Below are 23,983 nucleotides of genomic sequence, written 5' to 3'. Positions count from 1 at the left end.
ATTGTCGGAAGAGGGTACTCACAAAGGGCGTTCACAAAAGTATGGATCTTGGAGTGCAGAAGTCCTCACGACTATTGGGAAGCTCCCGACACTTTGTTGTAACAATGTAATACAAAATAAATCATGTTTATTGCGCATGTGAACTCTCATTTCATTCAATTTCTTCTTCTCTACAATTCAAAGACTCTTGAAATTATTCCAGTTGACGTATCCAACACATCGACATATGTCGTGTCAATGACTGGCGAGGATACTGCAAGTGAGAGAGAATGGAAAACTAAGAGGGCAAGCTGTCTCTTACGTTTACGCATCTGATTGGTTCTGTGAATTTGATTTGAATGCGATCGCGATCGCTTGTGTTGAAAGAACCAATCATTTGCGTAACCATAGAGACAGCTTGCCCTCTTAGTTTTCCCTTCTCTCTCACCTGCAGTATCCGCGCTTACCACGCACAGTCCATTTATTATATGTCGATGATCCAACATTTGTTTGGTTTTTAAGTTCTGTACTGCTACTGGTAGTATTGCTGCAGTATCAATGTATTGCGACAATTTGTTACTAAAGTTTTATTTCATAAGAACTGATTTTTGATCGCATTGTACTTTACGGCCTATTCTCATACCTAACAAATATACAAACAAAAATTCATAAAAATGTGTCGAACCATTTTGGAGAAGTACGACCACAACACCGTGAAACGAGATTTTTATATATTAGATTAATATTACATTTACATGCATACCATTTTACAGCGAAGCAAGGTTTTTAATTTGTAACCCCCAATCTAGTCGGGATCTTATCATTAATTGATATTTGATCTCTCCAATCTGAACGAATTCTAGTCACTATGGATGCAGGTAATAATAAATGACCGAAGGGGTCCTAATCCTAATTCTAGTGCATTTGACGTAATTTGAAGTTTATCTTATAGATTCTCTCTAAAACATTAACGCTATTCCACTTCTGTATAGTACTGAATTGTGATTCCTTTTTTTTCTTTCTCAAGAAATTTTCACATAAGAGTACTGAAGAATTAAAAAAGAGCGATCTATACTCGTCAGTAGGATAACATTAAAATTTAAAGAACCTATTTAGCGCGAGGTATTTGTGATTAGAGACCTGCGGTTCAAGCCCCCAACGCGACCGAATAAAAAACACTCAATATTTTTTATATTGTAACGGTGCAAAACGGGAATTAAACAGATTAAAAAACACAAATTTGAAAGTCATTGAATAACTCGAAGAGGTACGTATAAATTTATAAAGGTTACGATGTAAGATATTAGTGTAGTACTTATAGACGGCCGCACCTAAGCAAGGCGGGCCGACACGCGCTAACAGTCCTACTCTGCATTACAATGATGATCGCGGGCGGCCCTGTTCACATTTCTGACGTCACGCATCTTAATTAATATTACAACAAAAAATAATAATTGTCGAAATAAAGTAAGTAATCTTATAACCTCTCTAATTACCTAATGAATATATTCTCGAATAAGTGTGGGAACATTTTAAATGTGTGGCAAGATCGCGCAGCGCAATGATTTTCGCCAACTGTTTTATTTTAAATATTTATGGCGCCATTAGCATAATAACTCAAAAATTTGCATGTTTAAGCCGTACTTGTTGACCAAATTCTCAAAAATCTAGTCGTAATTGTGTTTTCGTGTATTTACGAAATTTATGTGTACATACGTTATCAAGTACTTACCAATTATAAATAGATATGTATTTTTCTTCGCGACTTGGTACGAATGGCCTTCAGTTTTCGTAAAAAAATTTAACCTGGGTATCAGAATGTTTATCGCTTTCGTAAATAGTTCTTGTAAATTTTGAATGCATTTTAAACAATTGCGTGGATTTGTCCGTATACATGCGAAGGTCTGAGGTTCAATTACATTTTTGCTACATATAGGTCTAATTTAATCTGTCATGCAGACGAACCAGAACTTGTTTTAGACTGGGTACTACAATTTATTGCCGAATTGCCTTGTACTAATCCTCATAAATTTCTCGTGCTATTACTTTATTGGTTAGAAAGACTGCGTCAGTGTAATATTATTACGATGAAAATGTTTGCCTTTATGAGTAACTTGTGTAAAAAACCATAAATTAAAATGTAGTGTCTTGCTAAATGGGTGTTTTCATTATGAACGATAATTAGTAAATGGTATGACATTATTTCCAGTGCCTATTTTGTAGTAGGAATCGTCACTATAGTTGACTGTGTAAGGATTTGTAACAGTTGGACACACACCTCACTGGTTGACGCGGCAAAATATTTGGATTTTCGCCCAGAAGATCTAAAATCTCTATCGTACCGTTTAGAAAAACATTAAAAGACATTTCTATTTGGCATCTCGTCTAACTTGAATATCTTCGGTAGACCTATGTTTACAGCGGCGAACACCTGTTTATTTTAAAATTAATTAGATTTTACGAAGTGATAAAGAACTACTTATCGCAAGAATGAGATAAACTTTCAAAAAACGCTTAACGCAATTATTCCAGATGACCCTAATCTTAACGTAAACTAACTGAATAGTAAACCAAACAAAATATAAAGCAATTCATCCATCTAATTTATTTGCATTACAAAAGGCAATTCAATTTGTCTGCGGTAGGGGTAAGGGAATATCACTCTAAATTTGATTCAAATTTGAAAAAATGGGTGGCACCGCTTTTGAAATAATGAAGTGTGGGTCAACCGGAAGTGAAATAAATCCGATAAATTTTAGCTAACACAGTTTTTAAAAAATCCTATAATAAAGCACACATTTTCAAAAATCTACGTACTCTATTCTGCCATATAATTGACTTTGCTGGTCGTGCCACTCTATGAACATTTAAATGCAATTTTCCTACGCGCTTTTCGAAAAGAAAACTTCGCGTCCCCTTCCCTGTCAGGCATCCACAACTATTTTTCTAATATAGCAGACCCTCCGCTTATTTATACAGCAGTACCTCTAGAATACGTGTGTCTAGCATCCTATATAATTATAGTAACATAATTACTACTACAATTTTACATTCGCAATTTTATAAATAGAATATTTTTGAACCCAGCTGGAAGATTTCTATTATTTTTTGTTAGATACAAATGCATAGTTTTAATTCCTTCTAGATGTGTCCACACATAACACATATACGGAGTGTTAAAAAAAACTCACAAATTTTGCAATCCATGCAACCATCGGAAACATTGGAAATGATAACCGTATAACGTCATATGTAAAACACAAATAAAAGTAAAACCTTATTCACCCGGGATCACTTTGCTGAATAATAAAGCCTCATTATAACGTGCTCGTAATCCTATTAAAGGAGATGTGCGAGAATTTATTGGAATTATAACAAAACAATTGCGCAATCGGTAGTATCCGTTACTTTTCTTTAATCTACCGAATGCGGCCGCGTACGGTACAATCAACACTTGACGCGACTCCACTGTCTTCTTTTCTGTTTGACGAAACTGGTAACTTCATTCCCATACACAAAATATAAGCATTTCCAATGCTAAAAGGTCCGATATTTGATCCACGTATAGTACCGACTTATCGACAGAAGCCAAAAAGTCCCGTATCAGAGATAGAGTTATTTTATGTCTTAATTTAAATATTTTTGTTTTCCTATTTGACTTATTAGTTGAATTATTGTCAGTATGTAAGTGGAAGGACGGCACATAGAGCATCTTCTTTAAGTATTTTGCGTATTAAGAAACATCACTGTTCGTTTGTTTTTAATAATGTAATTTGTGGAAGACATTACAAAATCAACTCGTATCTCTTCAACAAATTACATTATTAAAAACAAACGAACGATGATGTTTCTTAATACGTAAAATATTTAAAGAAGATGCTTTATGTGCCCTTCTTCCATTTGCACACAGAAAATTCAGCCACTTAAGTCAAATGTAGGGAAAAAAAAATATTTAAATTACAACAAAAGATCAACATAACGGATTTATGGCTCAGTGGTAGAGCATTGGGTTATAAATCCACAGGTCGGGTGTTCGAATCTGGGTTGAGGTGAATTTTTCATCTGTGGCGGAGATGGAAATTACCTTAGACCAATTCCGAGCATTCTACCGGCTACTCCGAATTAGGTTTTCCTGCAGTTTTCCTAATTCGTAAGGTAAATACCGGAGTAGTATATACCAACTTAAGACCTTCTGCAGAGGCACCTCTAAATAGCATTATGCGGGTCACTCTGTAATTGGGCGCATGCCTGTTGAGGGCCCAAAACAAGAGAGGGATAATAATAATAATAATTTTAATCCGTGCGATTAGTTAACCAGGCTAGACCTGAGTTCTCACAAGAAACACCGACCATAATAATAATAACTCTATCTCTGAAACACTTAGTTTACGGACCTATGTTGATTAAAACTTTTTCACTTCTTTTCATGAGTACTATAGGATGGATAAAATATCGGAAACACCTTGTATAGATCAATATTTGTCCAAACCAGTTGCAATGTAAGTACCGATTCCCTAAAAGTTTTTCATTACTATTCAATGAGGTTAAATTTTTAGCGCCATTGAAGTAAAACGATACTAATCTGAATACCTTATTTTTAAAAGTATAAAGGTAAGTTCATAGCTCTCCGTTCATACGTTTCCGTTTGTCCGTTAGCCAATCAGAAGACAGCAAATTTTTAAATCGTACGTCGTCCGTTTACGACGGAAAAGTTGGTTGAAGTTGAACATTTACGTTTCCGTTGGTCCGTTTTTAACAAGAGTGAGGTTATGTTTGGTACGTTAACAGCGTTCGCCTATTCGTTCTTCACGGTAATAATCAGATAGCAACGTATTCTTACTTTCGTACCATTTTTACATACTGAAAATCGCGGAGGGTACAGTACAAAATAAAATTTAGGTTATGGTTATACGTTGCACTTGTACAATGTGGCAGGATTTCTATGAACCTTAACAAAATTTTCAACGCAACGGATGAACGGAGAACTATGAACCCACCTTTACGTAGATAAATCGGATCACTCTGTAATTGAGCGCAAGTTTATTGAGGGCCCAGAACAAAAGAGGGATAATAGACAGATACAAAATCTATTGAAAATCCTCGTAAATGAAAGCGGGTCTGATTTTGGAATTCCCACGCGATTACACAAAATTACGCAATCCGCCAGTAAGCAAAAAGTGTCATTGAAAAGTGTTATCTGCATACAAATAGCGGCAGTCGTGTGACTGATTACGTTATGCAGTTTATTTTTAGTCCACACTTTTTTTGGTTTTCCATGTGCTTTCCGTGATTTCCCAGCGAATTCTGTTTATGTTTTTGGCGTTTGGTCGAAACACAGAACTCAATGCTTTGGTGTTCACTTACATTTTCCTCGTCGCTTACGGCCCATGCGGCTATTTGTCTTTGAATTTCTTCGGTGGCCATCGTCACGTCAATTACTGAACTCCCGTTTTGCGTTCTCGCACTTAAATGCCGTGCGTCTATTTATAATGCTTAGATTGTTTGCCTCCACCCGCTCCTCAGGCAGGTTCCCCTATCGTTGGTAACTGGTGATCTGAAAATCCTCTTGTTTGCATTGTGCCCTGTCATATAGCGCGTTTCCAGAAAGTCTTCAAATTCTTGGTTAGTTCTACTTGGTGGTATATGGCACGAATAACACGAACGACACTTACACCCAGACAAAACCAATTCTACGTCCAGATTCGTCATTCTAATATACGTATCACCTTTTTTTATCACAGTCATGCCACGAGTTCTTCTTTTATTAGGCTCTTGGTTTATGCCCCTTTCCTGCACGAATCGCTCTAGAGTCTAGAGCATCGTGTACAACATAGCAGAGATTTAGATACAGGTCACCTTACTATATCGGGATGTCTATAGACACTTCGGACCGTCCGCGCTTCCGGTGAGGTGGCCATGTTTCGATCGGGCTACTTCCTTTGTTTTGCAGAATCTTGGCATCACAAGCAAGTCTATTCCATCCCTTGGTTTGTCGGATTTGAACTGCGGAGTTATGTCCTTCATCTCCTCTTGCCTCGTACTCGTTTAGGATTTCATCAACACCTTCTCCTCGGACGCTTAGATTTCAATAGTGGGGAGAGGGGGGATCGCCGCACATACTTTCATAATTTGATCCCCTAGCAACACCGACATCCCCGTCTTTGTTCGCCATAATCACCAGTTTTACTAGTCATCTATTCTTCTAGACATGTTAGGCCCCATTACCTCTTATTTTTGTCAATTTTTATTGCCTTTTAAACCTTGCGCATTAAAGCGTTATTGCTTTCTTCTCCATTGAGGCGTTTTATTACCCCCGCCTCTCGAACGAGTCGGTTATGCTCGCTTTTGGTCTTTACACTCGGCCTTTCTTCGCCGGGCGAGTGCGTTTCTACCTGGGCTCTACTATTGGAAAATTAATGCACTTGTCTTCTTCGTCCACTTATTTTCATATTGACGCGAAATCTGCTCCGCGGCTTAAACCGATCCTGTCTTTCTTACGCTTCGAAGCGACTCCTTTCGCGGCTTAGGATTATTCTAGATACCCCCGCAAACTTACGGGTTTTGTCTTTAACGATTCGACGCGAATACTGTCGTGGATTGACGCGTATTTCCCTACGGCTTTTTCTGAATTGCGCATTTCTCTGCCAAGGCAACTCATTTTTTCTAGTCAATCAAATCCCTAAAAACCCAAATTGATGTATATAAATCTGGTCCGCGTTGAATGAATTCCCATCGAAAACAACCCGCTGCGTACCAGTTTTGGTAACCTCTCGATTTTCTGGCACCGCCAACTTTTGTGCGAATTTAACTCGTCGGGACTGTACTCGGGAACCATTCGCCTAAATAACACATTTAGGGAATTTTAAATCGAATGAAATTCGTTAACAGACTCCCGTTACGACTTACAGATACTTGATCCATTACGTTACCATCAATTCTTGGGTATAGTTACAAAAGTTTTTCTAGAACCGTTGCAAAGATGGCAGATTCTCCTTTTTGATACCGTTCTAGTTGGCGAATTCCTTCCACCACGTATAATGGAACACTAACGTTTATTTGCCCAGCATTTCCAGAAATGCTGATGCTGTACCTACCTCCTTTTAGTTAACAATTGTCTTAGCGGTTCCGGTTGGTAACTACGTCCTGTTAGTTATCTTGAGGTAATGCCGTCAAGTAAGCGCCAATGCGTTCATGATCTACTCAATTTTGCGGTTTTAACCATTTTTAGTTGAGGAGTAAAATTCTGTAGCAATAGGTGACCTATTTTAAATGCCAGGCGGCACTTTTCGTAATGAAAATAGGACCCTTATAAAATTCGTATCCATAATATGCTCTAAACTGCTATAGGTAATATTAAAATAACGTGCCCATCAGAAGAAACCCTCTGGTTCATATTGTGGTGGTTCTATATACAAGGGATAAAAAATGCGAATCTTATTCGAGATACATCAAATTCCAATCTGGGTATGTCCAAATGTTCAATTAACTCACTTCTTATTTTTAATAAACCGTAGAACGTTAATGTAACGTCAGTATAAAACTTACGTAGATATAAATTCATGCGATATACGGTATGTATGTATTTGCCACTAAATACGTAAATCTACAGGTAGGTAACCTTTCATGCGACAGGTGTTGATTACTTATCTTACTTATCGATGTAAGTAATTCACGATCAAAGCTATTATAATTTAAAATTGATCTGTACATATTTATAGGTTTCCAATTTGAATACACCGCCGCCGCCGTATTCAAATCGTTACGGTACGCATAAACAGAAAATAGAAATAAATTTCAAATTTTGAATAAGAATTCGTGTTTGATAAAGTTAAACTACAAAGAATCGAATTGATTGATGCAAATCGACGGGTGGGCCAGCTAATGCTCCAAACGCCGTAAGGTGCCCCCTTAGTTAGGTAGCCCTAACTGCAGGATATCACACTAACATACGCCATACTGAGACCTAAAAGGTAAGCTTTATTGAAAGAGAAAAAACCCACTTTTATACCTTTGTAATTTAATACTATGATGAGTATGCGACCAAAAAGAAACGAAATTTGGATAAACGAACGGAAACGCAAAGTAGGCAGCCCTTTAAAATTATTGTAAATAATGTTTAATAATAAATGTATTCAGTTCGGAAAGATGTTCAACCAACGCGATTGAGGACATGAATTATTAATACACATCACGAGATTTTGCTCGTCATTGTCTGTCTAAATGACAGTGTTTTGTTTAGGGTGCGGCGTGTTCTTGTAATTATGACTTGAAAATTTGGTGTTCTTCTTGTAGCTTCCATTTTATATACCCAAGAAATTATTATGAGTTTTTAAATGTCATACAGCGACCACTTTTTTAAAACACAGCACATTCTACAGTTCCAAAAGAACACATCGATTACCTACTTTTTTTTCCACAATATTCCACTTCTCGCACGGCTTTTCCACAGAACAAATTTGATGGCAAAATGTGATGTGTCCTTCCCAAGCGTTTTGAAACAGAAAGAAAGTTACTATTAGCTGTAATTCCTTTACACAGAGATTATAGGTCAAGATTTTGAGCAGTTTTCAATACAAAAAAATAATAATAAATGTCTTTATTAAATGTATTACAATACATTTAAAGGGCATGAAAATTAATTCAAAGAAAGCTTCGTTTAACAATTTGCTGTTCTTTCACTTAACCTACTGATGATATTAATTACTTTATAATGAAGTTTAATCCTCTATACGGACGGACAAGATACCTATTAGTGATGTAAAACAAAACAAAAATATCCAGTGAGATGACATGAAAAAACATAAAGGTATAAATGTAAAAGCTACTCCGTTAAAATACATTGTTTTAGCACTGCAATAAGAATCTTTTAGATGACTTATAAAAACAAAATGAATTTAAAGATTTGAAATTATCCGGAATATTGTTATATGTGAATGGCAAATTGAAAGTAAATGACTTCTCGAATTCTGCAGTTTTATGCTGTGGGGGTGAAACCTTTCCTTTATTCCGGACATTAATATTGTGAACATCTGTGCTGTAAGTAATCTTTTGATGTAAGTAATGAGGAATTTTGTTCATAATAATTGAAATGAAATTGAATTGTTGAATAATTTGTTGATAAAAATGTGTGTACATTGTAAGGAATAGCAATATATGTATATGATTGTGGAATATAATGCGACATGCTAATGTCTACTAGACAGTAATAAATAATCTTAATTATACAGGGTTGGTACACCAATATTGAATTTTTTAAATGAAACACCCTGTACATCATTCGATATTTCAATTATTCTCTCCATTTTAAGCAGCACATTAGAACGCGTCACTTGTCGGCCATCTTGGATTTTATTCGCGGGGTCAATCAAGGTAAATTAAATTGATTCGCGGGGGTTGCCCACGTGGGCGGGGGTGTTTTCGGGGAAATTTGATTAATTTCTTGGAATTAATTAAAATTTTGTGCGATTTTGGTCTTTATTGGCATATGATTTGATTGATAACGTTATCAATTAATTAAATTGGCGGTTTGATTAATTTAATTCGCGGTTGATTTCTTAGAATTTCGGTTTAATCAATTTGATTCGCTGCTTAATCAATTTAATTCGCGGCCCAATTAATTTAATTCGCGGTTTGATTGATTTAATTCGCGGCCCAATTAATTTAATTCGCTGATCGATTAATTTGCTGTACAAATAATTGCACATATGTGGTAATTACACATATGTAATAAACAATTACACATGTATAATTACACATACACACACATGTGTAATTACATTTTAATTACTCTAATTGAAAACAAAATGGCGGAAAAACAAAATGGCCACCGAAGGCGGGAAATTTAAAAAAATTAGGACTTTAAAAATATTTTGGGTTTGTGCACTATCGCTCTCTCTCTCTTACTCATTGTGCACCATCTCTCTCTCTCTCTCTCTAACTCATTGCGTATATCGTTCTCACTGTAGTATGCTGAAAATAGAAGCTAGAAATGAGCAAAACAAGTTTTAATTATATTTATTACATCACAGAAACAAATAAATAAACAAAATCAGTACAAAAAAAAAATGCAACAATAAACAATAATTATGATACAAACCCATTTCCACACCACCCTGGAGGTAAGGCTGAGGCGCGCTTTTTTTAACGTGGTGTCCCCTGTAGGCCTAATCCACGGAACGTATGTACAAACTAAAAACTAAATATGTACAAACTAAAGCTAATTTGTTCTATAGCCGTATGGTAGAGTGTCGTATCCTACGTCTAAACGGCGACGCTTCGTGTACTCGACACGGTACCTTTTCCTCTCCGGCTTGGAGATGACGTCGTACGTACACGTGCGAGCTATACGTCGATCTGTCTCTACGTAAGTCTCCGGGGCATTGTTCAACACAGCGTCTTTGATTGTTTCAAAGTTCACTACGCGGCTGTTCTTATAGTTTAGGGATATGCCCTTAACTTTGCACACAACACTATACGTGTTCGCACTGGACGAAAACACCTTGTATGCATAGTTTTTAGGGCCGCCACTAACGAATTCCACAATTTGGCTCCCGGGTCCATAACACTCGATTTCATCGGTCATATCTCCCAAGAAGCTCCCGCAAGGTGGTGACCATTCTTCGGATTTCTGCGTGAAGATTACAGAGTCGGTGTCAAAATACAGGACCCTTTCGCCAAGCTTCTCCAGGTACTCGTATAGTACCAGACGGGCATTGGCTGTGGTGTAGGCTGCCAGTACAACGTTTGTGGTTTTCAATGGCTCGACTGCTTCTTCGGGGAGGGTCCAGTTGACGATGAGGGTCTCGTCGTTTACGGGAATGATGGAGTTGACTTCCATGGACGGATCCGTGAGCATCTTGAAGAATTCTTCAGCCTCCGAGATGATGCTCGTCTTCGACAGATTGTCGCGCTGGCCAAACTTTCCCCAAAAGGAATTGAGGAATAGTTTGGCGATATAGCGGAGACCAGCGTTCACTTCAATCTTGCTCCGATCAAGTTGAATCCCCTCATGCTCCATGTAGTCGGCTAGATACTTCATACATGCCTCTTCGGAAAGACACCAGGATGGCCATCCACTGCATTCCTGTTTTGTTTTCAGGAAATTGTCCACATAACCGGAGAATAAACCGCCGGTTTTCGACTCACGGTTGTATTGGGTTGTCTCATACTCCCATACTTCGTGCAATTCCTGAACGACATAACCCAAGGAGATGGCTTTCCGTAGTTCGTCGGCTACGTAAGTGCCAGTGAAACGTCGGTCCTCATCATCATTGTGCTCACACTCTCCTTGATTCATTGTTTCGCAGCATGTACGGCATAGCGGGAACATAAGTTTACCATGGCATCTGTATGGTAGTACGGGATGATACAAGTTTTGCGGAGGAAGGACAGTGCACTTAACCATGCCCTCTATGGTGTTCAAGTTGCAGGAGTGAAGTTCTTCGGGCGTAACAAGTACTCGAGGATGGCCCAAAGGATACTTCCCATACTTGTTTACGTAGGGGTAGAGGGAACACACGTCCAAATTCCTGATTTCTTCCCCTTCTTCGGCCTTGTGGTATAGCTTGATGGCATTTGTCCCGACCTCCAAAGAAGCCATCGCGAGGATTCAGAGGCTCGTGTCTTAATACATTATGGCCATTCAGTAAAGCGTCGGTCTCTGGGTTGTTTGTTAAATATGTGCGGAATTCACACTCCCACATTTCAATTAAATTGTAGCCTGCAGTACGAATGCGTGATGAAGTGGCTTCGGTTTTTTCACGCCGCATTGCCATTGTGTCAGACTTGTTCCCTTTCAGTGGTGTCGTCTGGTCGGAGTAACATGACTCACAACCGTGAAAGTAGCAACCATGAAACTGGTACACGGTGTTCGTAGCTGCGGAGTATCCGTCGACAAGGATTCCCTCCTTTAGGCGAACTTCTCGAGAGTTGCCAGCGTGTTGAAGATCGGGAACATCAGTGGTTTGTAGATGAATCAGCCATTTGATGGCTGTCCGACTTTGATTATCGGCCATCCTGTTCCCTCCATGTGGAATGAGGCCGATCGTCTCCTCTTGAAGGAAGTTTCTCCGGAAGACCAGACTGCATGCAGAGGCAATAGTGCAACACTCGCGGAAGGGGTCCACCTTGTTCTCCTCGGAAAATTTCTGCCAGAACTCCACGCACGCCTGCCGTAAGATATTGACGTCTTGGACACAATATTTTACAATCTCCTCCTTAAAATTGAATATAGCGTTGCGGTTCACTTCTGCATTGTACCATTTGAAGAAATCGTCGCGATTTCTTTCAGACATTTCGTCGACTCCATAAAAATGTGGGGAGGGTAGTGGGCCAATGTAATTAGCATTTTCCAGAGTATTGAAGAAGTGTGGGAAGTGTCCTTTACACCCAGGGAAACTGAACGTTTTCGGTAGAGCACTTAATGGGACAGGCATAAAGTTCAAACTGTCAATGAACCTAATGTTGTTGTTACATGCCAGCGACGTAATCTTTGTACCCGTAGCGATAATGTCAGGATTCCATGCCGAAGGAGTTTTCATCATTTCCTTCAAGATGAAGATACTATCGTACCCTTTGCTGTTGTGAGCGATAGCCACGACGTCACGATTCTTACGAGCCAGGGAGGACACGAGTTTTAAAAGTTCATTCACGGGGTCTTCTTTGAATATATGTTCGCGGGGACCACAGTTATCACAAGGGACGTTGATGTCTGTATTATTTGTGATGCACGATTTGCAGAGCTGTTGAGCGACGCACAAGTTGGGAACGTGGACGTACGTGTTGGCGCGATTTTCGAATTGGTCGTCTTGTCGACACTCAAAGTCATAGAAAACAAACACAAAGTCTTTGTTCATCTTCTTTTTATCGGGGGTATTCTTCGCCATGTAGCACAAATGGCGTATTGGTCGGTCAGCTTGACATGTAACACATTTCTTGATACCGCACTTGTGTGGCTTTTTCTCCTTCCACACCGTAACCAAACACGTACGACATCGACGCACTTTCGCGCACAATTCCTGGTCTTTATGATGACGAAAGCACTCAAGGCCGCGGAAATCACGGTTACACACCTCGCACTTAATGTTCGGAGCATCCTTGTTGCACGGAGGACTAGTGTGACAACAGGGGCAAATGTACTTACAGTCTTTATGATGTTGTCGTTTACTCATGCGAACCCGACACAGCTCACAAAAGTACTCGCACGTGAACGCTGACGTTAAACTGGTGATTACGTTGTAGTGCTCGTTTTCCATTATCAGATTCAGTACTTGACGTTGTGGAGATCGTGGACCCTCAAAGTACACTGTTTTTCCCATACGGTGATTGTATACTACGATGGTGAAGTCGGTGAGATGATCCTGGAACTGACGTATGTGATCAATGGTACCGCCAGCCGATAAATCCACGCCAGCAGCTGCACATAGTTGAAGAGCCTTAGTCTTCTGAAGACTATGCCCGACTTTCAGGTAGGGTAGCTCTATGGAGTTGGTCCGGAAAGCTATGGCGGTTACGAGGGCTCGAGCGAGGCACAAAGTGTCATCGTTGTTGATGATGATGATTCCACGTTTTTGCCGTGAGAACTCCGCGAAGCTGACCCCGGTCATTCTTTGACGTCCTTTACCACTGGGTGGGGTAATCAGACTTACATCAACTCGTAGTGCATCGCTGGAGAAGAACGCCTTGTTACTCTGCATAACTTTATCCAGAGTCTTCAGCATAACGTCAGCATTCAGCTGATCTACACGACGGAACGAGAAACCAAGAGGATTGTCGGGGAACTCGCTATTTGTCAGCATCATACCAATACGGTCACTCCCACTATGCCTCTTAGTTACGTAATTGATAAGAGCTGTCAGTGATTTCTGAAACAGAAAACTTCAGTTAAGTTTAGTTTAATAAAATAGCTTTGTATGCATACCTTAAGCCATTCTAGAGGTGCTTCATTGGCTTCCGCATTATTAAACTTGATCATCAGTTGCTGGGCTGTCAAGTTGAATTTTTTTATGTACCGCTCACCCTCTGACAACACAGAGAAGCGATGAGGAACTCCACGACCAACTTGCGGTGGTGATGGTTGCAGACCAGAGGTCAATGTAACAGAGTTAAGCTGCAAAGAAGTTAACAATTAAAGTCATTGTTTTAGAATAATTAAAACAAAACTTACATTATTTACACAGGGCGCTACAGATGTGGCTGGTTGTAGTCCCGATGTTGATGGTTGAGGGTTAAGAATCTGTAAAGACGTTATCATTTAGAACTTGCGCACTTGAAAATTATTATTCAACTTACATTATTTACACACGGAGCAGCACGCTTTCGCTTAGGCTTTGCATGGGAAGACGAAACGGAAGGTCGGGGTGGATGCTGTAAGGAAATGTGCAATTAAAATATGAAACAACTTTTAAAATTAAAGTAAACTTACTTTCACACAGAGGTCGAGGGGCCGCGATTGGGGTTTGTAGGCGTCAGGGGAAGACGGTAGCGGTGGATGCTGTAATGAAATTTACAATTAAAATATGAAACAACTTTACAAAAATAAAATGAACTTACTTTTACAGTGAGATCAAGGGGCTGAGATTGCTCTCGTTGAAGATGATGGATAGTGGGTGACGGAACTTCATTCTGTACAAATAAACAACATTTAGAAAACGAAACTTTAAAAATTAAATAAACTTACTTTCACACAGAGGTCGAGGGGCTGCGACTGCGGATTGTTTGCTATAGCAGCAACGTGATGGGAATTCTACAAAGAAATTTATATTTAGAAATTTATAAGTGTACAAATATTAAAAACTTACCACATTTTGTTGAAGCAGGCGCGTTTGTATTGCCCCAACTGCTTCGCGAAGACGCCTGAAGCGTTCAATGTCTGCGGCGTCGGGAGTTACCTCCCCGGAAGTTACCATTCGGAGCATATAATAATATGCCTCCACCATATCGTCTTCCGACAGAAGACCACTCTCAAAAACACGACACAACAACTTGAAATGGGCGGCCATTGCAGAAATTTATGCACAAAAACTAAACACTCACAATAAAAACACGCAAAGCACGAGAAAACACGTACGTACAGATGTAAGAACGCAAGTAATTTCGAGTCACGAACATAAGCTTTTTTATATCAGGTCAGGTCAGGTAAAACAGAATCCGCCCCCTTCCGAACATTGCCGAACGTTCTATTGTTCGCCTAAAACCGGTTTTACGCTTGATTAAACACGATCTATTGTTTAAAATGCATGACTCATAACCCGCTAAACCTGTTTTCCACATGAATAACCATATCTTTTGTTTTGTGGCCGTCTTTATGGCACCACATCAATCATTTCTTTTGTTTCTACATCCGGTTACATGGGAAAGCACTTAGTTCACACTGGGCGTATAAGTGTTTTCTTTTTGTTCAGGACACCTGCACAAGTATGACTCATAACTCGCTAAACCTGTTTTCCGCATGAATAGCCACATCTTTTGTTCTGTGGGTGACTTTATGGCACCACATCAATCAATTTCTATTGTTCGCAATATGACTCATCGATTTGGTATTTTGATTTAATTCGCGAGGATGACGTATTAGATTTACAGTTACGCGCAGTTTATAAAAGCTACTGTGTGTGACGACTCGTTCTCATTTGTGTTCAGTTCAGTGTTCAACGTGATATTGTGTCAGTGTACTAGTTCAAAGTTACAAGTAAGTTCAATCGCCTCTGTTTTTTGATATAATTGGTAATTAAATTGTTGCAATTGTTTTCTAATTGGTAATTAAATTGTTGCAATTATTTTCTAATTTTACATTTCGTTACAGATTATGTTTTCGTACAGCAAACCTTATTCTCGTCCATCAACAAACCCCAGAGATCCTCGTACTGCTGAAAAGTTGTCGACGACACTCAATTACTACAAGCCTATTGCATCATCGCCAGAATTCTGCTACACAGAGGATGATCACCGAGCATTCGACAGGGATGTTATGAAGGAATACAACATCTCATCTTACAATAATCCAGTGCCCAGACACGAAGATTTCTGTTTATCAACACAAGACCGTAAGCGCATACATAACAAGTTTATGGATAAAGAACGACAGCAATTACTCAGTGAGTCGACATTTAATCTAAATAATAGTGGATCCAAAATCCTGAAAGTGGGTCTAGACGTATTTGAAGATTGCCCCTGTGTCAAGATACAAGGCAAGGATCGGAGCATATATTTTTCAAAGAGTGCCTTCGAGAGTTTTTTAAGCGAATTAGAAGACATCGTCGGAGCAGTAAAGCGCGAGGAAGAAGATGAAACTTTCGATCTAGAAGATTTTCATGTACGGTGCTGCAGAAAATATAAAGCTGCGCGTATCATTTCGAAGAAAGAAATCCACTGTGAACTGTACTTGGGACTCGTCACCCTGGAAAAAGTGATCGCTATGGCAGACTACTTACGTCAGAAGCTTAATTATTTGGGTAATTATTTGGAAGGTAATGATTGTCCTTTCAAAAACTTTGTAGAAAAAGTTGTGGACATTCTGGATAGACGTCAGCAAAAAGATGTGAGTTATAACGATTTGTTAGTAAATTTAACTGATGAACCTTTAGTTATACATGAGTTAGTCCATAAGTATCCGTATTTTGTGATTGATAAGATAGAGGATTATATGCAAACTTATGATGATAGGTTCTTGTACAAATAAATGTAAATAAATATAAATGTAAGTTCTACATTCTTTTAATCAGTTTGGTGTTATACTTCGAGACATTACAATGGAAAATAAATTTCTTCATCCATTTTCCGCTCTTGTAAGTGGCCCAAGCGGGTCGGGAAAGAGTTATTTTATTGTAAACTTTCTAAAAAATATAACAAACATCTGCTCTGTACTGTTTGAAAAAATAGTTTGGCATTACGGGGAATGGCAGTCATTGTACGAAGATCTAAAAGGTGTTGAATTCCATCAAGGCTTACCCGATATGTCCAGTTTCGATGGCTTAAAACCTGTACTGATAATTATTGATGATTTAATGCGTGAATCAAATGGAGCTATTGTTGACATTTTTTACAAAAGGATGTCATCATCGTAACCTCAGTGTTTTCTTTCTAACCCAAAACATATTTCATCAAGGAAAAGGACAGAGAGATATATCTTTAAATGCACACTACATTATTTTATTCAAAAATCCCCGAGATCGGGCACAAATAAAGCATTTAACGCGGCAAATTTGCCCTGAAAACTCCAAATTTTTAGAAGAAGCGTATAATGATGCAACGTCTAAACCCCACGGATATCTGTTATTCGATTTAAAACAAAGTACACCGGATGTTTTCCGCTATAGAACATCGATATTTGAAGAAGATGGCGCTTGTGTGGTATATATACCAAAAAAGGGTATTAAAGGTTTGAATCTTGAGCAATTGGTACATTCATAATGGTTTCAAAGTTGACGAAACATTCCGAGTTGCTTCGTGCTCTCTCAAAATTGGGACCAAAGGAGCGGTTAGCGTTGATAAAATGTTTGGACGACAATCAAATTGAATGCATATGTGAGTGTATTTACAACACTTTAAAAGGACAAGTCGATTTGACCGCTGATCAGAAGCGAAGTCTCGCTCGTCATAAAACCATCTTACGGCGTATGGTAACGCCCCGTGAAAAGATAAAAAAGAAGAAACAGATACTAATTCAAAACGGAGGTGCATTCTTGCCATTTGTGCTAGGTCCGTTACTTGGTGGCTTACTCGGAAGTCTTTTTCAATAATCATGGAACACGCAAAGAAAATGTTACTCGTACCGCAGGAAGTTATGCAGCGAATTAAATCAAGTGAAACAAGGAAAGAAGATGTTTTATCGCAAATTGACGACGAAATGTCCCAAGTATTAAATTCTACACAGTCTCCATATGAAAAGTGGCAACAATATTCTCAAGTTTTACAGAAATATTTACATTTTTCGGAACAAATGCGAAAACCTGTAAGCATAGCAATTGAATCGAAGCCTACAGGAATATCAGAAGATGAAATAATAGCTACAGTTCCACAAACTTTTAAGAAAAAAGCCGAAAATTTTCTACGAATACTCAATGCTTCGGGGGATATTTTATGGGACAATAGAGGAATTGTCACAATAAAAGGCGAAGTAATCCCGTCATCGAATATTATCGACTTAATACACGACACAATAAGACCGCGCCAATCAACGAATCCAGAGGGCGGTTTGAAGTTTGCAGAATTCGTCAAAGAAATTAATGTACCTCAAGAATTTATTGGTAGAAGACAAAGTGTTGTAAAATCCGAAGACATTATTTCGAAACGACCAAAAATTACCGTGAATCCCGATCAAGACGTTGCTGCGAAACGGACGAGAAGTGCACTTAAGCAACCGGATACGAGGAAGCGTTCCAAAAGTTCTGGTGGGCTACAGCGAGGTGGATGGAACACCGAAAACCCAAAAATTTCTAAACGATTGCATATTCCCGGTTGGAAAACTTTTAAACTTTAAGCCGATGGAAAACGTATATTATGACCCTTCACATCCTGCTGGATTTGCAGGAGTTTCATCTTTGACTTCAGCGTTAAAAAATAAATATTCGACCGAAGATGTAAAAGCATGGTTACAAAAACAAGAAGCATATACTGTACACAAACCCATTAAAAGAAAATTTCAACGCAACAAATACATAGTTAACAATATGTTTGAATTATGGCAGGCCGATCTTTGTGATATGAGAAGCCTAGCGAAAAACAACAGAGGCTATAATTACATACTAACCGTCATTGACGTATTCAGTAAGAAAGCATGGGCAAGACCTCTCAAGCAAAAAACCGCAAATTCTGTAATTGAAGCGTTTTCCTCAATTTTTAAAGAATGTGGCAATACACCTGAAAATATACAAACTGACAAAGGAAAAGAATTTGTTGCAGCAAGTGTACAACAATTGTTTAAGAAATACGCTATAAATTATTATGTAACTCATAATCCCGACGTAAAAGCGGCCATTGTCGAGCGACTAAATCGTACCTTAAAGTCAAAAATACACCGATACTTTACGTATAAAAACACATTCAAATATGTGAACGTTTTACAAGATTTGGTGTCTGCATATAACAAATCCTATCATTCATCAATCAAGATGGCGCCTAATGATGTGAACGAAGAAAATATCTTGAAAGTTTGGCAGAACCTCTACGCGAAGGGTTTTGGTAAAGAAACTCGACCCATATATAAAGTTGGACAACATGTGAGAATTGCCAGAAGCAAATATCATTTTGAGAAAGGATATGAGAGCAATTTTAGTCAAGAAGTATTTAAAATTATTAAAGTTATAAAAAGGCGTCCGCCTGTGTACAGAATAGTAGATTTAAACGGTGAAGATATAGAAGGAACTTTTTATGAAGAAGAACTGCAAGCTGTTACGATAGACGAAGATACAGTATATAAAATTGACAAAGTTTTGGAAGAAAAAGGAAGAGGAAAAAATAAAAAGTATTTAGTGAAGTGGCGAGGTTATAGTGACAAATTCAATTCTTGGATATCTGCGTCAGAACTACAAAACATATAAAATGGAAGAAGAATTCTACATTACACTGTTAAGCAATAGTTCGCTCGATTATTTTCCCAACAATACAACTTCACACTTTGTTACACAGTTGCCAAAGCGTATAAGATTAAGTGGTAATTGGGCCGTGGGGGTAGCCGAAATACAATATCCTTGTGCGTTTGCGTCAATCAGTGAAACTGACAATTTAATTTACTACAGAGAAGCGCCAATAAAAGATTTGCCGTTAAATAAAGTTTTAGAAAGTGCAGCGACATTTTTCCGTAATAATCTCGGAACCTCTATGTATAAAAACGGCGGTTGGTACGTGATCAAACTTGATGCTGGTAATTATGAAAACATTGAAGATATTCTTAAAGAAATAAACAATCACGAAAATTTAGGAAAGTTAATCACAATCAAATATTACAAGATCACAAAACGTGTGGCGATCGCCTTTAGGACACCTCTCTCCGTGCTGGGATTTTCCCAAAGGTTAGCTTTACAGCTTGGGTATCGTCCAGAACAGAATGTAGTACGCGATTCCATTCCCCCGCATCCTGCAAGTATTTGGTCAGGCGTGCCCTCACAGATGTTCATTTATTGTGATATTGTGGAGCCGCAAATCGTAGGAGATGTGTTATCACCGCTGATGAGAATAGTTAACATTACTGCCGAAAATTACATTTATGGAAGTCATAAAGATGTAGTGTTTTCGCCAACACACTATATGCCAGTGATGTCGAAGGAATTTGAGAATGTCGAGATAAATATAAGGACGGATACAGGCGCTCCTATGCCATTCGAGTTTGGAACATTGAGTTTAAAGCTACATTTTAAGAAATGGATTGCCCGTACCAACAATACTACGTAAATCAGGCGGGCTCGGGTATCGGTACGATTTATAGAGGTTCGCCGTATCAAAGAGGTCATGGAATAGGAAGCTGGCTGGGTGGAGTGTTTCGTTCCATATTACCTTTGTTTAAATCTGGAATGCGTGCTGTGGGAAAAGAAGCTTTAAGAACCGGTACAAATGTACTAGGTGACATAATTGCAGATAAACCAATTAAAGAGGCATTTCAAGAACGAGTTCAGGAAGCAGGAAGAAACCTTAAACGAAAAGCCGACGAAAAAATTGATACACTAATGCGCGGATCTGGTTATAAAAGACCACACATGATCGATTACGGTCAGTTTAAAATTGCTGCGGAGAAGAAAACTACTCGGCAAAAAAAAGCTGCTAAGCGAAAAGTTGTTAAACCGAAATTCAGTGACATTTTCTCTAAGAATGGCATTCCTTCACGCACAGTCATGTGAATGCATCAAATCTGAGTTGGATCTATTTGCACTTCCTGCAACACAAACCAGTATCGAAGGTGGGGAATGGGTGTTTTACAAACCTTTATCCTCATTATCAGATGACGCACCGATTGAATTCGTAGTCCCCGGAAATGGAAATGATTACCTCGATCTAAGTCACACAATGCTTTACGTTACGGCGAAAATTGTACAACAAGATGACACGCCATTGGGTGCTGACGATGTGGTAGCTCCTGTCAACAATTGGCTGCATACAATGTATAGTCAGGTGGAAGTATGTTTGAATCAAAAATTAGTGTCACCACCAAGCAACACTTATGCGTATCGTGCATACATTGAAACTCTATTGAATTATGGCTCTGAAGCCAAAGCAACTCATCTGGGGTGTTCACTATGGCACAATGATACTCCAAAGCAAATGGATACATTAACAGCTGATAACAAAGGTTTCGCTATTCGTCAAAATGCTACAAAGCTCGGTAAAATGGTGGAAATGGTAGGTCACGTGCACGCGGACTTGTTTAATCAAGAAAAGTTCCTCATAAACGGTGTTGAAATGAAAGTAAAATTTGTTCGATCAAGAGACACCTTTAGTTTAATGGCTGCTGCTGGTTCAACGTACAAAGTGAAAGTTGTGGATGCCAGTTTACTGGTTAGAAGAATGAAGATTAATCCTGTAGTTCTTCTTGCGCACACAAAAGCATTAGAAACCACTGCAGCCAAATACCCTATTACTAGATCGGATGTGAAGGTGCTAACGATTCCCGCAGGTGTGCAACGCAAATCATTGGATAATGTCTTCCTTGGACAACTACCAAAACGCTGCATAATTGGTTTTGTGTCGAATAAAGCGTTTAACGGAGAATACGCTTCCAATCCCTTCAACTTTCATCATTACAAGATTAATTACATGTCTTTGTACATCGATGGTCAGCAGATTCCATCAAAGCCATTGCAACCAGATTTCACTCAAGAAGGATTATACGTAAGAGCCTACCACACATTATTTTCTGGAAGTGGAATACATTTTTTGAACGAAGGAAATAACGTATCGCGATTGGATTACCCACACGGCTACTGTTTAATGACTTTCGATTTAACGCCGGATTTATCCGCAAACGCCACAACTCATTGGAACTTGGTAAAGAACGGTTCTCTTCGCATCGAAGTTGGATTTCAAGACGCATTGACGGAGACAGTGAATTGTCTCGTATACGCTGAATTTGACAACGTGATTGAGATTGATAAACACCGAAATGTCATCGCAGACTTTAACATTTAAAAAAGTTTCTTTTGACGAGTCCCGGAATACAGTGCGTCACATAATTGCATGGCCACATGCTCATCATCAAGCAAGAAAAGGACCTTGGATGCAGTACGCCAGGGATACCGTACGTTTCCAAAGACGCATTCATCAACTTGATTACATCATTTCCCCTGTGTTGGAAAAAAAGCTACTGCGCAGCGCATGACAGAAGGGATAAAATTATAATACTTTATTACGGATCCTCAGTTTATTAGAAAATGTTTCATGTGATGGATGCCTACGTTGATTTTCAAGGATTCCGCGGAAGCTTAAAGGAATTCATTCCGAAAGAAATATCTATCGTTTCGTCGGAGGGGCCCAGTTGCACAACTTTACTTATGAAGCCGCCCGCCAATTATACTGTAACCTCATCGATGAAAAAAGAAATCAAATTCTTAGAAGACTGTTATCATGGCTTGAAATGGAATTCCGGGTACATTAGATACGAGGACCTTGAAGAAGAACTACGTACGTTACTTCGGCCCTTCAATAGAATATACGTAAAAGGAGTGGAGAAGCAATACCTACTGAATTTCCTTGACAAGTTTGTAATTAATTTAGAAGACGTGGGTTGCCCTTCGCTAAAGAAGTTAAAGAAAAGTCATAGCGGTGTAAGGTGCCTCAATCATGCGGAGAACACGCTTATGTGCGCTCAAGAAAATGCCTTAATATTACACGAGTGGGCACAAATTGATTCAACAAATGAATACCCTAGAACTTCAACGAGCGTTGAATCTGATTCAGAAGAAGGCTGCGCGTGCTGTTTTCGCATCAGATGAACTTATACGAGCAAGTGTACGTCGGCCATTTGCTGCAATTGTCAATACAGATGTTTCAACACGCACGGGGCAACACTGGAACGGAATTTACATAGATGAAGATGGAAATGGAGAATATTTCGATTCATTCGGACGACCACCTACCGGATTACATTTAAAATTTTTGAAAAAACACGCCCGGAAATTCACCTTTAATTCGCGAGTGCTGCAGCATCCTTTATCAACTTATTGTGGACAATATTGTTTAATGTATTTAGTTTTTAAGTTTAATAATTTATCACTTAAGGAATTTGTAGATATGTTTAATAATGATTTAGAATGTAACGATGATATAATTGATTTATTGTATAATATGACTTTTTATAAGGTGAATCTAATTGATTAATAAAGATCCGTATATGTATTTGGGCCTTTTATTTAAAGAAAAAACGTAAGAAAAGGATGGGTTTCAGGTAAACACTACTATTCGTTGTAAAACGATCCCTTGTTCTCTTTAACAAAAGGTTTGCAGTGGACATAATTATGCTAATTTTTTCTATCGAAACGGGTCCGGTGGAAGCGTACTACATTCATAGATGAAGCTAATCCTGGCGCCTACCCTAATACCTGTATTGTGCCCCCGAATACTTTGCTTATTTTCCATTACTTTGCAGTATTCAAAATTGTACGAATTAAGAAAAAGTAAACAAACTGTACAATACAGGGCCGTTAATGTACATGACACTAATTTGCATTTCCCGAAATTATGTCTGGCTTCAGCCCTTATAAGCCACGAAAAATAAAAATTTGCCGCTTATTTTCGTACGTTCGCCACTCGGTCCGTTCGATTTTCGTGATCTACGCGTTTTTAAAACTTTGTGTTTGTGCTTTTTTTTTTTTTTGTGTGTGTGTAAGGAATTTGTGTAATGGAAGCTGAACAAGAAGTGCGAAATCACCTCACAGCCCTCAGAGAACTAGCTGTTGGCGTTGAGCGTGTAACGGCAGACGAAATTTTGTTAAATTTGACGGCGATGCAGTGTGAAGCAATTCCCGTTCAGAGGTACAGTGTACCGACATTGCAAGATCTAACAATAAGAAGAATCATCAAT

General features: G+C 38.7%; 3 protein-coding genes across 3 annotated transcripts; 2 read left to right on the top strand and 1 right to left on the bottom strand.

Moving 5' to 3' along the window:
* Positions 1–10,195: 10,195 nt before the first annotated feature.
* On the bottom strand, positions 10,196–15,099 carry LOC116170010. The gene is made up of 8 exons (XM_031486263.1): positions 14,778–15,099; positions 14,657–14,722; positions 14,530–14,601; positions 14,269–14,343; positions 14,144–14,212; positions 13,898–14,086; positions 11,564–13,841; positions 10,196–11,520 (listed from the first exon to the last, which is right to left on the bottom strand). Exons 1-8 carry the CDS (start codon positions 14,976–14,978, stop codon positions 10,196–10,198), a joined length of 4,275 nt encoding a protein of 1,424 aa, XP_031342123.1. The 5' UTR covers positions 14,979–15,099.
* Positions 15,100–15,147: 48 nt separating this feature from the next.
* Positions 15,148–16,804, top strand: LOC116160689. The gene is made up of 2 exons (XM_031473952.1): positions 15,148–15,664; positions 15,779–16,804. The coding sequence occupies exon 2, from the start codon at positions 15,782–15,784 to the stop codon at positions 16,652–16,654; it is 873 nt and encodes a 290-aa protein (XP_031329812.1). The 5' UTR covers positions 15,148–15,664; positions 15,779–15,781; the 3' UTR covers positions 16,655–16,804.
* Positions 16,805–20,778: 3,974 nt separating this feature from the next.
* On the top strand, positions 20,779–22,092 carry LOC116169930 (uncharacterized protein F54H12.2-like). The gene has a single exon (XM_031486175.1). It carries the CDS (start codon positions 20,779–20,781, stop codon positions 22,090–22,092), a length of 1,314 nt encoding a protein of 437 aa, XP_031342035.1.
* Positions 22,093–23,983: the final 1,891 nt, after the last annotated feature.

The sequence above is a fragment of the Photinus pyralis genome, unplaced genomic scaffold, assembly GCF_008802855.1.
Source record: "Photinus pyralis isolate 1611_PpyrPB1 unplaced genomic scaffold, Ppyr1.3 Ppyr1.4_LG1, whole genome shotgun sequence".
Lineage (NCBI taxonomy): Eukaryota > Metazoa > Arthropoda > Insecta > Coleoptera > Lampyridae > Photinus > Photinus pyralis.
The sequence above is the reverse complement of the archived record's forward strand: the minus strand, read 5'-3'. Positions and strand labels throughout refer to the sequence as shown.

Bases quoted from the DNA above. Each gene is read 5' to 3' on its own strand.
- LOC116169930 (XM_031486175.1), top strand. From the start codon at position 20,779: ATGGCATTCCTTCACGCACAGTCATGTGAATGCATCAAATCTGAGTTG.
- LOC116170010 (XM_031486263.1), bottom strand. From the start codon at position 14,978: ATGGCCGCCCATTTCAAGTTGTTGTGTCGTGTTTTTGAGAGTGGTCTT. The intron at 14,602-14,656 runs GTAAGTTTATTT...TTATTTGTACAG, and splicing joins CCCTCGACCTCTGTGTGAAA to AATGAAGTTCCGTCACCCAC. The intron at 14,344-14,529 runs GTAAGTTCATTT...ATTTCCTTACAG, and splicing joins CCCTTGATCTCACTGTAAAA to CATCCACCCCGACCTTCCGT.
- LOC116160689 (XM_031473952.1), top strand. From the start codon at position 15,782: ATGTTTTCGTACAGCAAACCTTATTCTCGTCCATCAACAAACCCCAGA.